The sequence below is a fragment of the Amblyomma maculatum genome, chromosome 4, assembly GCF_055883805.1.
Source record: "Amblyomma maculatum isolate TAMU_Amacu chromosome 4, ASM5588380v1, whole genome shotgun sequence".
Lineage (NCBI taxonomy): Eukaryota > Metazoa > Arthropoda > Arachnida > Ixodida > Ixodidae > Amblyomma > Amblyomma maculatum.
The window spans coordinates 63,659,741-63,674,917 of NC_139347.1; the positions used below are offsets into that span (position 1 = coordinate 63,659,741).

General features: G+C 50.4%; 1 protein-coding gene across 1 annotated transcript in view; it reads right to left on the minus strand.

Annotated features, from left to right (window-relative positions):
- The window catches only part of LOC146191256 (uncharacterized), a 49,144-nt gene that overhangs the window by 6,013 nt on the left and 27,954 nt on the right, over positions 1-15,177 (minus strand). The window contains exon 7 of the mRNA XM_084599904.1: positions 8,429-8,570. Within this exon, the coding sequence (XP_084456030.1) occupies positions 8,429-8,570 (142 nt within the window). The remainder of the gene's footprint in view (positions 1-8,428; positions 8,571-15,177) is intronic.

Sequence of the window (15,177 nt, forward strand, 5' to 3'; positions counted from 1 at the left end):
ACATCTCGCTGCTCAACTGACTCAACGAGTGCGTCGCCTTTTATACAACTGCGTGACGTCAGTATCTCCTAGCGGTAGGAGCGGGAGTTGGGCCGCCGGTGGAGGCTGCGCGTCCGCAAGCGAGCGCAGAGTTCGAGCCCCAGCTTTCACAGCTATTGTGACGTCATATCACGTGGTGCGCCGATGTAGGTCAAATGGTAGCTACGCGGCCGCGCGCGGCGCAGCAAGGAAGAGCTCGGTTGTGCGTTGTGCGGCTAGTATGCTTCACATAAAAGAAGAGTGAGAAAAAGACGCGTGCCAGAGCAGCCGTCGTCAACCACCTAGCCGGTGGCGGGTGCAATGACGGCCTAGAACAGATACAAAATTCGACGGCAGGCTAGCCCCCGCCGCAAGCGGCGTTGACCTAGCAGTCCCAGCCCAGTAGGGCCAAGAACAGCCACCTCCAACCTCCTTTCTACAGTCGCAACAACAACAATAGCACGCCCGTGCATTTCTTTTACTTCTTAATAAAGTCGCCACAACAACAATAAGCACCGAAATCGCATCGTACACGGACAATTCTCCGTATTGGGGATTCCGGTTCCGCCTTGCGTGGAGTGCGGACGCGCTTCACGTCGGCTCCGTGCGAAGACGGCGAAATTCGCCAGTAGCCCGAACCAGTGGCCTATTTTTCACCAACAAGAGCCCTGTGAAGGTGAGCGCCACGCCCATACCAATTTTCGGCCCGATCTGGCCAGTTTTCGGGCCCCCACGGCCCATTTCGCCTTGAGCCACCGCGTCGCCCGAGCTAGGCCTCGCTCCGCTGGGAGCTAGGCCTACTCCGAACGCGACCTCCAAGTACAAAGCCATCATGAAGGTGCAAGTGCCAGGCGAAGCTATTGACCCTCGGGACTTCAATCCGCGGGACTGGACTCACATCCTCAGCGTTCCCGCCCGCACCCAGGAGCAACAGCAGATTCACCAGATCTCCGCTATGCAGACCGATCAGGCAGACAAGCCTACCACAGACGCTAGAGCGGCATCATCTTCCACCCCAAATACTAACAAGGCCCAGGCATCCGAGCAGCTGCGCGCCGCCCGCGCTGCCGCACAAAGGTCACGACAGCAGCCGCCACTACCGATTGAAGATTACAAGGTGATTTTCCGATCCCGTGGAGGGCTTCACCTCACCTCAGTACCGCCACGACAGCTGCGCGTCTCAATCTTGAACGCCACCGCTTCACTCGAGGAGCCCACCCGCACCCAGCTGCGTGTTCATCCCACCAATAACACGTGTACAATGAGCACGCCACACCAGAACGACGCACTTATGCTGGTACAAATCACCAAAATTAATTACCAAGACACCGACTACGCCGTAGCAGCCTACATCGCTCCCCCGGACGGCGCGGTGAGAGGAGTAATCTCGAACGCTTACTGGAATGAAACCCCCAGGGAGCTACTGGAGGATCTCGTGAACAGCAATCCCCGTGCCCCAATAGTGGACGCTCGACGCATGGGTGCCACTCGATCAATATTAATTACTTTTAGAGAAGGACCGGTTCCTCGCACAGTTCTTTACGGCGGGGGACTCCACAGGTGCACCCCTTACAGAGGCCACATGGACGCTTGTATCAACTGCAGACAGCCAGGCCACAGGACAGATGTGTGCACGCTGCCACGTACGAATAACTGCCCGAGGTGTGGGAAACCACATCCCAAGGAGACTATCCCTTCCTGCACTCCGGAATGTATTTTATGCGGAGAAGCGCACATGACGGGTACGGGGAGATGCAAGGCTAAAGGGCGAAGACCTGCAACCAACCCTGCAGCTCAACACCTCTCTCGTAAGGACAAGCCGCCCGGAGACGCTACTCGGAAGATAGCACTCAACGCCACTCGATCCACGTCGCTTCGCAAAGGAGAACGCGCAAAGGACCCACAAAGATGTCATGGGCCGACCGAGCAGCTGAAGGCATCTCTAAACAAACCCCGCCAACCCAGCCACATCAGGAAGAATCACGCGACAAGGAGCTCAGGGCCCTGCGGGAAGAGGTAAGCCGCCTTTCCTCCCTTATACAGACCCCACACCAACCCTCCTCATCCACCCTCCCTTCCCAAGCTGTACCTCCCGCCTTTTCTCCAACATCCCCAGCCACGCAACCACCGCCCAAAAAGAAACGTACGTCAGAACCCCCACCTGTCACACATGATGCTCTTGAGCAAGTTGAGGCAAAATTTGAATCAAAGCTAAAGGCTTTAGAAGCCCGGATAGATTCCAAAATCGACTCCCTCTTCACCCAACTCGAGAACAAAATTGACTCGATGTTCTCACGCTTGGTTCATACACTCGACATGAGAATGACCACATAGACACCCGAATTCAAACCTTAGAGCACACACAAACCGTTATCCTGAAGCACATCAATCTCCAACTACCTCCTCTTCATCCCTCGCAACCACCACCCTCTTCAACGCCTAGTGCACTTGGCTCCCAATCTCTCCACTATGGCGGGGCAGCAACTTAATTTACCCATTCTCCAGTGGAATTGCCGCGGCTTCCGGGGCAAGCGTGCGCCTTTCCAATTACTCATTCCCATCCTCACCCCGCCGCCCCAAATCATTCTTCTCCAGGATACGGCCACTAGAGCATCACTGTCTAGTTTTATGCCCCACCACTCAGATACCACGGACAAACCCAGGGTGTGCACTCTTATTCACCGTTCAATCACCCACCAAACACACACTATTACGTCAGAGACACCCTGCGTTATCACGGAAATAATGCATCACCCACACACAGTGCCCTCCATCTTCATTGCCAATATATACCACCCCCCATCTCATCCAATGTCTTCCCTGGTGACGCTCTTGCGGGGCCTCCACCGACTCGCTGGCAAGCACCCTCTCCTCATCGGAGGGGACTTCAACTGCCAACACACCGACTGGGGGTACAGTTACACTACGGGCCGTGGTCGATGTCTCTGGTCCTTAGTCCAGGAGCTGCGCCTAACTACACACAACAATTTCCACACACCCACGCGGATCGGCACCAGCGTCAGCATGGACACCAGTCCGGACCTGACGCTAAGTCGCTTCCTCGGTGGCGTCACCTGGGCAAGAACACAACACACACTGGGAAGCGATCACTACATCATTAACATCTCGCTCCCCTTTAAACAATCCCGCCACACACATATCACCCACAAACTGGTGAACTGGGACGCCATCCGCGCATTGCGGAAGGACGACACAAACACAACTATCACGGACATCGACGAGTGGGTAGAATCACTTATGACCGATGTCCAACACAATACCCGGCTAATTACAACCACACAAGACACCCCCACTCTAGATTCCCGCCTCGCCCACCTCTGGGAGGCGTACCACAGCTTACTCGAGCGTTGGAAACGCAACAAGTTAAATAGAACGCTTAAAAAGCGACTGGCCGGACTGCAGACGCAGATACAACAACACGCAGAGGAGGTCTGCCGGTGTAATTGGAGGCAAGTTTGCGACGGACTCGCCGGAAAACTGTCCACCAAGCGAGCTTGGCAACTTCTGAGACATCCCATAGATCCAACACAGTCCAAATCCGCTACACAACACCATGTTACACGCCTCTTACACACACACAATAGCGACCCGGACGCTCTCATTGACACACTTCAGCGAACATACACCTCACCCGGCACATCCGACTCCATGCCCCCCTACTCAGGAAAACCTAACCCGGAATTAGACGCTGATATTTCGGAAACGGAGGTAAGAGCGGCCCTTCTGACGCTCCGCACAAATTCAGCATCGGGACTGGACAAAATCTCCAATTCTATACTCCGCAATCTTGATGACAAATCAATCACACAGATTACAGATTACTTCAACAAATGCTGGTCGGAGGGCACCCTCCCCCAGTCTTGGCGACACGCCAAGGTAATATTTATACCAAAACCGAACAAGCCTCTTAAACTAGAAAACCTGCGACCAATCTCGCTCACCTCGTGTCTCGGGAAACTTTTCGAGCACGTGGCACTTGCGAGATTGACACTTCACATGGCGGACAACGACCTTTACCCACACAGCATGGTGGGATTCCGCCCCCATCTCTCCGCTCAGGACGCCATGCTGCAGCTCACCCACGACATCTTCGACCCGGCTGTCCCGGGCCACACAAAGGCAGTCCTGGCTTTGGATCTGTCCAAAGCTTTTGATCGCGTCGAACATCAGGCGATCATGACTGCTCTTTCTCCTCTGAACATAGGTGTACGGATGTACACTTATGTCCGGGCTTTTTTAACGGACCGCATGGCTGAGGTTCATTTCGGCCCCCTTACCTCCCAACCCTACACCCTCAGGAGCGTCGGTACTCCACAGGGATCCGTCCTCTCTCCTTTCCTATTCAACGCCACGCTCATTCCACTCGCCCGGAAACTGTCCACGATACCTCATCTTAGACATACCCTTTATGCGGACGACATCACACTGTGGACCACACACGGTAGTGATGGCGACATAGAAGGTACTTTGCAAAGCGCCGCATCCCTCACACAAGAACACGCCCAGAGCATCGGACTCTCATGCTCCCCAGAGAAGTCTGAGCTACTTATACTTCGACCCACGACCCGCGGATGCCCCACCACACCGATTGTTATCGAAGTCGATGGCCGTCCCGTCCCAGAGGTGAATACGCTCCGGGTTCTGGGACTTCACATCCAGAACAACGGCAAAAACACATTAACTCTCAAGAAACTAAAGCGGGTGACAGGCGCGATATCGCACCTCATCCGACGAGTTTCGGGCCATCACAGAGGCATGAATTAGAACGACCTATGTCGTCTAATTCACGCCTTCGTCCTCAGCCGTTTTTTATACACAGTCCCCTATCTCCGACTCAACAGGCAGGAAACGGACGCCTTGGACGTCATGTTGCGCACAGCGTTCAAGACGGCCCTACATCTCCCAATTAATACTTCCACAGAACGCCTTCTACAGCTTGGCCTCCACAACACAGTTGGGGAGCTTGTGGAGGCCCATCGCCAAGCCCAATACTTGCGTCTCACCAAGACCTCCACCGGTCGCCATATCCTGGAGACTTTAGACATTCGTGTCCCAGCGAATGACCCTACCCTCCTTCCCATACCTCGCCCCCTCCACCAAGACCTTCTCATCAAGCCTCTCCCTCGCAACATGCACCCCCAGTATAACGAGCAACGACGCCGAGCCCGAGCAGCGGCGCTCCACAAATACTACGGCTCCGAAACGGACGCCGTATGGGTGGACGCCGCATGCACGAATGAGGGAGCGGTATTGGCCGTCACAAATTCCTTCCTGCAGCCTGTTGCTACTGTCCCCCTCCCCTCGGTCACCTCCTCGGAGGCAGCCGAGGAAGCAGCCATCGCCTACGCGCTTGCACACACGGAAGCACGCTACATAATTTCCGACTCGAAAACTGCTCTACTAAATTTTGCGCGTGGTAGAGTTCACATTTCTGCATTCAGCATACTGAACTCGCCCGCCACTAACCCACCCCGCTATGTGGAGCTGATATGGGTGCCTGCGCACTCCGGGAATCCCGGTAACGAGGCCGCCAATGCGTTAGCCCGAGGTTATTTAAACCGGGCGCCGGCGGCCTCCGATCCGGGATTCACGCGTGATCGCATGTACTCCTTCAGTGAGCTAACGCAGGCCTATCGGGCCGAGCGACTACTCTATCCCCCACCTCACCCATCCTTAGACAACTACCACCAGACGCTCTGGCGACGACTACAAACGCGCACCCTCCCGTCTCCTTATAGTGCGTCTCGCCACCACCACACCCTCACCAATCCCTCCTGTACCCTTTGTAATAACCCCAACGCCACCCTCGCCCACATCCTGTTCCAATGCCCGGCGGATCCTCCCCCGCGGGGTCTAGAGCACCTTACCACCTGGGAGGACTGGGAGACCCTGCTGCACTCTGAGGACCCGGTTCGGCAGAAGATCGCCACAGACTGGGCTGCCGACGTCATGAACCATAGAAACATGAACGTTTGAGTGTAGTGGGGCCGTGCGGGGGCCCAGGGGCATGCATGCCCCAAACTCCTCTGTTTTAATAAAGTTATTACCACCTACCTCTCCGTATTGGCTCCACCAAAACGCAGCCACCGGCGTTCGGGTTTGAACCTAGGTACTCTGATGGAGTAGTCGAGCGTGTTGACTGGGACAACGTGGCTGGGAACGCGCTTTCGCATATGTAATTTGTTGCAAGAAGGGCACATTATCTGTCACACTTACTATGTGGACATCTGCACCACTTTGTAAGGAAATGATGGAAAGGAATTAGGCGCCGGATATGCCATACACACACTGCGGACAGCTACGCCACTTCGTAACGCAAAATAGTAATAATTGGCTCGCAAGAAAGGGAAGGCACATATCGGTGGGCACCTAAACCACGCCTTAAGCGATGGGGGACTAAAAGCACAGAGAGAAAGAGGTGTTATTGTGAATGGCTACATAATAATTTTGAGCACCTGGGGATCTTTAACGTGCACTGGCATCGACCACCTGTGCACTGGCATCGCACAGCACACGGACGCCTCTCCGTTTCGCCTCCATCGAAACGCAGCCGTGGGCGGTCAGTATCGAACTCGGCTACCCCAGTCGGGCAACATAACCGCTGCACCACCCCAGAGCCACAGTTAAGACATTCGCCTTAATTTGAAATTAACGTCACAAAGGAAAGAATCGTTCGAAATGCATAGGGATATTGAGAGGAAACGCATCTAGGGCTAGCGTAATTCGTGCTACCAGAAGTAAATTATTCGGATAACCAATTTGTAGCTCGGAGTGCATATTTAATAAGATTATAGTATTCCTTAAAAGAAAAGCATGTAACAGCTGTATACTCTCACAGCTAACCTATGGGATTAAGGATAGACACTAGGAAACTTTGAATCAGTTTAAAGGTACTACAGTGTGCATGGAAAGAGAGAATGTCACAAGGTCGAGTAAATAAGTGCTGAAGCAGAACTTACATTAATAACGGCTATGCTAAAGTGATAAAATGGCCTTGGGAGGAATACATGCGTATTGCATGGAAGAGGTGACCACTTTTTCTGTGACAACAGCGGAGTATTCAGTAATAATAATAATAATAATAATAATAATAATAATAATAATAATAATAATAATAATAATAATAATAATAATAATAATAATAATAATAATAATAATCGGTTCACAGAAAAGGAAAGACGCAGTTCTCTCCAACTTGTTATGTGGACACCTGTACCGCACACTAAGGGAAGGGAGAATTGATTGATTTATAGGAAGGGAAAGGCGCGGTAACTGTCTCACTTGTTTTTTGTGGACACCTCAACCTCACCGTAAGGGAAGGGAGGAAGGTGGGAGTGAAAGTGAAGAGGAGCCGTAGTGGAGGGCTACTGAGGAATTTCGACACCTGGGGATCTTTAACGTGCGTTGACATCGCATAACACACGGACGCCTCTTATTTTCGCCTCCATCGAAACGCAGCCGCCGAGGTCGGGTTCGAACCCGGGCACTCCGGCACAGTAGTCGGGTATCTCACCACTGCGCCCCCCCGGCGGGGCAAAGGAAGGGAGGAATGTGGGAATGAAAGTGGAGAGAGAGCAGGAGGAGGAGCCATAGTGGAGGTCTAGGGAGTAATTTTGACCCCCTGGGGATCTTTAACGTGCACTGACATCGCAGAGTGTACGGGCGCCTCTTTTCGCCTTAATCGAAACTCAGCCGCCAGCATTCAAAGGAGAAAGTTTCATAGCAGTGCACCGTAGAGTCAGGCGGTTAGAGGCAGAGTTAATTGGTAGGGTTCAATTGCTGCTGTTGCTGCTGGACATACATTTTTTTTTTGTTTTCGAAGTTTAACGTCTCAAAACGACTGAGGCTGTCAGAGACGCCATAGTGGAGGGCTCCGGAAACTTCGACCACCTGGGGTTCTTAACGTGCATTGACATCACACAGCACATGGACGCCTTGCTTTTCGCCTCCGTCGAAAAGCGGCTGCCGTGGCCGGGCTTCGATCCCTCATCCTTGGGCACAGCAGTCGAGCGCCCTAACCACTGCACCACAGATCTAATTGAAGGGAACACCTTTGTCTAGCAAGAATCACAAGGCAGCGATGAGGTTGGCTGTTCTTGTTGACTGTGCTTATTCATGAAATTACATTAAATGCCTAAATGTTTGACAGAATGTCTTGAAGGGATGAAATAAACCATATATGGTGTGCGGCAACTGACCGTGGACCTGCTCATGGAAGTGCATACCTTGATTTTGTTTTAAAAAAAGGTGTATTGGTTAATATTTGAAACTTGGTCATTGTAGACACTGACGAACTGGCCGCATCCATGTACTTTGTCCAAGATAGCATGCAGGCGCACTGCCAAGCACGGGTAACTTGGTTGGGTTTGTCCGCTTTTCGCTGACTAACCTTGTCATGCTTGCTGCCGAGGTGCCTCCTCAGGTGCAGTAGGTATTGCACGGTGAACTCAAACACTGTGGCCTTGTCCGTTTTCTCGCTTAGGCCTGGCACTAGGGAGCGCAGGGTCTGGCAGGCGTTCTTGATGCGGGTCCTGCACAAAGCGCCACACAACAGAGTTTGGAGAAATACAAGCTTAAGTTGAAGCCAGTTTCACATAACTCGATGAAACAGTGCACAATCACCAATACTTGTCTATTCTCTTATTCTTAATCCCAGTGTGCTGCTTTAGATAAAGGCTGGTTCAAAAGATCATAGGGGTGAGAAAAATATCACAAAATGGTCTTTAAACTTGGATACCAAAGTGGTATAACCCACGATTTTTCGTGCGTAAATGGCATCCATGTCAGCATCGATGCCCCTGGTAATCGACGCGGGCTTTAATTAGGACGCTTGGAACACGATGGACGAGACACATCAATTATTCTTGGATATCGCTGACGTTCGCAATACGCCGAGTGACTGTTGTGCATGCGTATAGGACATTGCCGACGTCTCTATAAGGGCGTGCCACCGCTTCCCCCCCCCCCAACCCCCCCTCCAAAAGAAATTCATTTTTATAAAGACACTAAGCATGGAGTACTACATAATCATATGGAAGACAGCCCCGATCGCATTATTGAAAATGGACGAGATTCATACAGCGTTGGCATCCAGCGACGTACAGTTCATTTCAGACTTGAAATTACATGGCGAAGTATGATGATGTCACAAGCTGCCTCACCTATTATACAGCGGAAGATGCGGGAGCTTATGGCTGGAATATAGAGCGAAATTCACGGGACTCCGTCGCTCCTCTGGACAAGATTCGACAAGCCGATGGGGCAGTGACCGCCTGTCCTTGACGCGGCTGCTGCGTAGTCGGCCGAGGGTATAAAATAACCGACAGCAGCACGCCCTCACCAGTGCGTTTGGGAAGATTCAAACTTCCGGCCACTCCGCGGTGCTCCGAAAGCGTATTGTGTTCTTCGGGCCCGCGATCGACGCATCGTCCTCTGCACCTGTACGGCCGCCGCTACCGAGCAACACAGCCTTCGACGCCTCAGCAAACAAGAAAGACGTGAGAACTTTGGACTGTTGTTCAATCGAACATTATTTTCGCTTTGTTAACTTTTGACCTGACTTAGTAGTATTTTACGCTGTGTTCTTATGTAACTTTTGCTCATACTTATAATATCTGAAATACCTGCTTTATTATCTTTATAGTCTTCATATTTTTATCACAGTGTTTTGTTCATTGTCGGGTTATTTTTTTTTTCTCTTATCATTTATTTCTTCGTCTTTATCAATATCTTGTCGTGGCGTTGTATTCTCTTTCATTGTACTCTATTATTATCAGTGTAATTTTGGTCTGCTATTTATAAACCTTCAATTGTTTGTAAAAGAAAGTGACCTATTTGTACTTATTCCTCAATCACACACCGACACACGTGCTTCACGGGTTGACCGGCCTAACTTTTAAATGTGTTCACAACCCTCATAGAGGAACGACGAGTAATCGTAAAGAGGATCCCGCACCTCTTGTGACCGTAAAGGCGGGGGTTTGTGACATAATTGGCGTCCGCGACAGGACTGGTCAACCAAGTGTCGGTGAGGGAGAGAGGAGTAGGTGCAATTTTTTTAGTGTTGTATCCTAGCACTGCATAACGCTTTCCACCTAACATGGCTGATGCAGAGTTAGAAAGGCTTGTTGAGTATGGCCGAACTTTTGGCTTTGAGGGTCAAGAGCTGCTCAAATGGGTAGATCAGGAGCGAGCTCGTCGCAGAGAAGAACGCAATGAGGAACGTACGCGGCGGAAAGAGGAGGCAGAACTAGAATCTAAACTCCGGATGGCGGAGATGGAGAAAGAAAAGGAGTTACTGATACTCCGACGAGACCTACCTAATAATCCGGCAACTGACGCTAACAGCACCGGAGAGACAAGGTCAGAAACGGGGGAGAGTCAAGCTGCTCGGCCCGAACGCATAAGCCCGCACAAGCTGATGCCGGTTTTTAATGAGGGCAGGGACGACCTTGACGCTTACCTCATGCGTTTCGAGCGCGTCGCTGAGAGTCAGAATTGGCCTCGCGACCAGTGGGCTACAGCCCTTAGTCTATGTTTAAGCGGCGAAGCGCTCAGCGTTTTTAGTCGCATGTCTGCGTCCGAGTGCTTGGACTACAACAAGCTCCGGCAGGCACTCATGATTCGCTTCCGTATGACAGAGGAAGGGTTCAGAGAAAAATTCAGGTCTGCTAGTCCCCGGAACGAGGAAACGTGTTCACAGTTCGTGACGCGTCTTCAGAACTTCCTAGACAGATGGATAGAGCTGTCGGACACAAAGAAAGAGTACGCAGATCTCTTTGACCTGATTCTAAAGGAACAGTTCCTTTCTAACTGCGCCACTCCGCTACAAATGTTTTTGAAAGAAAAGAAGGACACATCCTTCTCTGAAACAGTAGCAAGGGCAGAAAAGTATGTGGAGGCCCATGGCTGGTCAAACTTCGGAAAGCGAAGCACCCCGAAGAATAAGGCAGAAAACGCCGTCTCCAAGACGACCGAGAGAAGGGAAACTTTGCTTCAATCATCGGATGCGAAGAGCAGCGATGAAAAGAAATGTTTTATTTGTTCACGCACGGGACACCGCCCCGAAAATTGCCGGGCCGCCCCATCCGACGGATCGGGACCGCCCAAGAAATGCCACAAATGCGGAAAACCAGGTCATCCAAGCTGGAGATGCTGGGCAAATGGGGCCCCGAAACAGAGAGAAGAAAATCGGGAGTCCGCTGCAGTATGTGTTGAGAACGGATACCTCGAACTTAAGGATGGAGGGAAGATCCCCGTCATCAACGCTGGGTTCACCAGTAAAGAATGCGCCGTCAGGGAATGCTTACCTGTCGTAGCCGGCATGATCGGAGGCCAGACAGTCCGAGTCCTGAGAGACACAGGCTGCAACACGGTGGTGGTAAGAAAGGACTTGGTACGGAAAGAAGATATCACCGATACGAAGTCTCCAGTTTACCTACTTGACCGCTCAGTCCTAATGCTCCCAGAAGCTTGGGTCGATGTCGACACCCCGTACTTTCAGGGACGACTTCTCGCTAAGTGTATGGAGAATCCCTTGTACGATTTGGTGCTGGGAAATGTGGAAGGTGCTAGGCCAGCAGACGACCCCGATCCGAACTGGCACAAGACAACAGAAAGCGAGACTACGAAGTCCACAGCAGTAAAAGTTGAAGAGCTAGCGCCTGACACCGAGAGCCCCGCACCCATTTCGGATGCCGTTGAAGCTTGTCCGGTAGTGACTAGAGCGCAGGCGTGCAGGGATAAAACGCTGAAGAAGCTTAAAGTCCTGCAAGGCCTCCCTAGTGTATGCCGCGAAGAGTTGGTTCAAGAGCAAGAGAATGACGCGACCCTACGCTCGTGTTTCGATCGCGTAGGCCCGCCGCAAGCGAAGAAAGGAAAGGGTAGCCACCAGTTTTTCATTGCTAACGGCGTCCTTCAAAGGAAATACGTCGCCGAGTCGGGCGGGGAGTACACTCAAGTTGTTGTGCCCCAAAAGTACAGATCAGCTATTCTCAAGCTGGCACATGATGGGTTGATGGGAGGCCACCAAGGCGCGAAGAAAACCCTACTGAAGCTTCAGACAGAATTCTTCTGGCCAGCAATGCAGGCTGACGCTAAGCGGTTCGTTGCCTCTTGCGATCTGTGCCAACGCACAACTCCGAAGGGTCACACCACACGAGCGCCTTTGGTTCGAGTGCCCGTCATTGTGACATAATTAACTTTCGTGTCGAGTATATTAAAGGCAGCGAGAACGTGGGAGCAGATTACATGAGCCGGCTGGAATAGTTGTTAAGCTTGCACTACTGCATAGCTGCATTGTGTTGATTGTGTAATGAAAATCATACACGATGTGCCTGTATATATGTGCACTTGATTGTTATCAGTGATCCGTGACTTGTGACATGTGCGCAAGACATGACTGAAGAACTACAGTGTTGTGGTGTGTGCGGGTTCAGATCAGTGTGTATATGGTGCGCGTCATGAACGGTAGTGAGTGACGAACGATCTTCAGTGCACTGAACGGACCCAATCTACTGCACCCCTCTATAGGGGCGTAATAACATCGTTCTCGGCGCTTGTGGAGTTCTAGAATATTCCGAGGCAATATTCTTCAGTGGGGGGCAGTGTCACAAGCTGCCTCACCTATTATACAGCGGAAGATGCGGGAGCTTATGGCTGGAATATAGAGCGAAATTCACGGGACTCCGTCGCTCCTCTGGACAAGATTCGACAAGCCGATGGGGCAGTGACCGCCTGTCCTTGACGCGGCTGCTGCGTAGTCGGCCGAGGGTATAAAATAACCGACAGCAGCACGCCCTCACCAGTGCGTTTGGGAAGATTCAAACTTCCGGCCACTCCGCGGTGCTCCGAAAGCGTATTGTGTTCTTCGGGCCCGCGATCGACGCATCGTCCTCTGCACCTGTACGGCCGCCGCTACCGAGCAACACAGCCTTCGACGCCTCAGCAAACAAGAAAGACGTGAGAACTTTGGACTGTTGTTCAATCGAACATTATTTTCGCTTTGTTAACTTTTGACCTGACTTAGTAGTATTTTACGCTGTGTTCTTATGTAACTTTTGCTCATACTTATAATATCTGAAATACCTGCTTTATTATCTTTATAGTCTTCATATTTTTATCACAGTGTTTTGTTCATTGTCGGGTTATTTTTTTTTTTTCTCTTATCATTTATTTCTTCGTCTTTATCAATATCTTGTCGTGGCGTTGTATTCTCTTTCATTGTACTCTATTATTATCAGTGTAATTTTGGTCTGCTATTTATAAACCTTCAATTGTTTGTAAAAGAAAGTGACCTATTTGTACTTATTCCTCAATCACACACCGACACACGTGCTTCACGGGTTGACCGGCCTAACTTTTAAATGTGTTCACAACCCTCATAGAGGAACGACGAGTAATCGTAAAGAGGATCCCGCACCTCTTGTGACCGTAAAGGCGGGGGTTTGTGACAGATGAGCATTCGTCCTTGCAGTAAAGGGTGTAAACGGCCGTGTGGTTGTGTGTAGGGTAGCCTGATGATTTCGGTATTCATAAGAAACTGCATGCGCTGAGCGCATATAACAACCATTTCATGTAATCACAATGAGGGCGAATTCTAAGCCCTCGCCCAGCTTTATACGTTTCTTTGAAGAGCTTACGCGGACCATCGAAGTCAGCGTTGCAGTGTTTCTTTTTTTTTTTTTTTTCCACAGTTGAATAGATGCTGCTCTTTTCCTTAAACACAATGGGCACACAGCAGTTGCTCACAGTTTAAATCTGCTGTCTAGAACGCTAATACGAAAATCTGCCATTTATCTGTTGCAGTTATTTCATAGAGAAGGTCTAAAGTTTCAAACAGTGCGGTTTCAGTATAGAGATCATGTGGTACATTCACTAATTCCCACAAAATAAAATGGCATGTACATCTCTGCAAAAAAAAAAAAAAAAACGCTATTCATCTGGAGCGCTGATATGGCATGCTGCGGTGCAAATTTTTTCGATTCTCATTTTCTGTTTTCCTTTGAGACTACTTGACCCTCGTTTCTATGTTATCAAAGTGTCTGGATGTCAGTCTATCGCGAGTACGGCAAAAGAGACGTGATATTCTCTTCTAACAAGATAACAGCGCTCCCCAAGAATGCGTGGCAAGCGCCGGACATCCTTTTTGAATCTAACATTCAAGGTCCAGTGTAGCGTGAAAACTGCCGCTGAATCATTTGTCTAGTGCTGAACCATTCGGGTGGGGTCACAACGACGTCGATATATCGCTATACATTAAACAAACATTGCTGAACGGTCGGCAAGAGTCAGATGATGAGGGTCGGATGGCGAACCCATCCTAAACTTTTGATCTCAAGGTAACTGTTTTCGGTATTAATTTTTTTTCTGCAACGACTAGAAATACCACATATACACTCAACTCTGCATTACGCCCCCCCCCCCCCCCCCCTTCCCCCGCCTCCCACTTCTAAACTTCAGAGCCTCCAATCTGAAAAATGCAATATACCAATACAATGCAATAGACCAGCATGGTCTTTTGCTGTTTGTCTTTCGGCCTCATTGTTATCTTCTGGCCTCTCCAATAGAGACGCTTGAACGCAAGAGCATAGCTTTACCTCGTCTATTTTTACTTTTTTTTTTATTCCGGCCGAACAGGGTCTCCGGACAGAGCACTTAAAAAAGTTTTACAGTTGCGGAGCTGGCGGATGCATAGATGCAACCGGAGCTTAGGAAGAGGGTAAGGACTCGAGCAATTCCAGCAGCGATAGCGAAAAAGAGCCCAAAGGTATCTAAGCACCTAGTGTCAGCAATAGCGGCAGAGGGCATCGCAATATGACGTTTTTTCTAAAAATATTTGTAATGAAATTGGGTTAAGTAAACGTGCCTATCCTGAGATGACTGCCATCGTGCCAAAATCGGGTCATTTGGACACGCCTTGTTGTTATCGCTGATTAGTTGCAGCTGCAAACTAAAACACGAATAATTAAGCTGTAAATTTTCTTCCGTGGCACTTCTGAAATGATCGCCTTGAGGCGAGTGATCTGCAAGTGCTGTGTGTAGAACTTTGTAGCCCGAAGACGTGCGGATTATTTGCTAGGAACTGCCGTTAGGGGTGCAGCAAATTCATCCCCTTAAGTTCTTTACAGGCAAAAAATT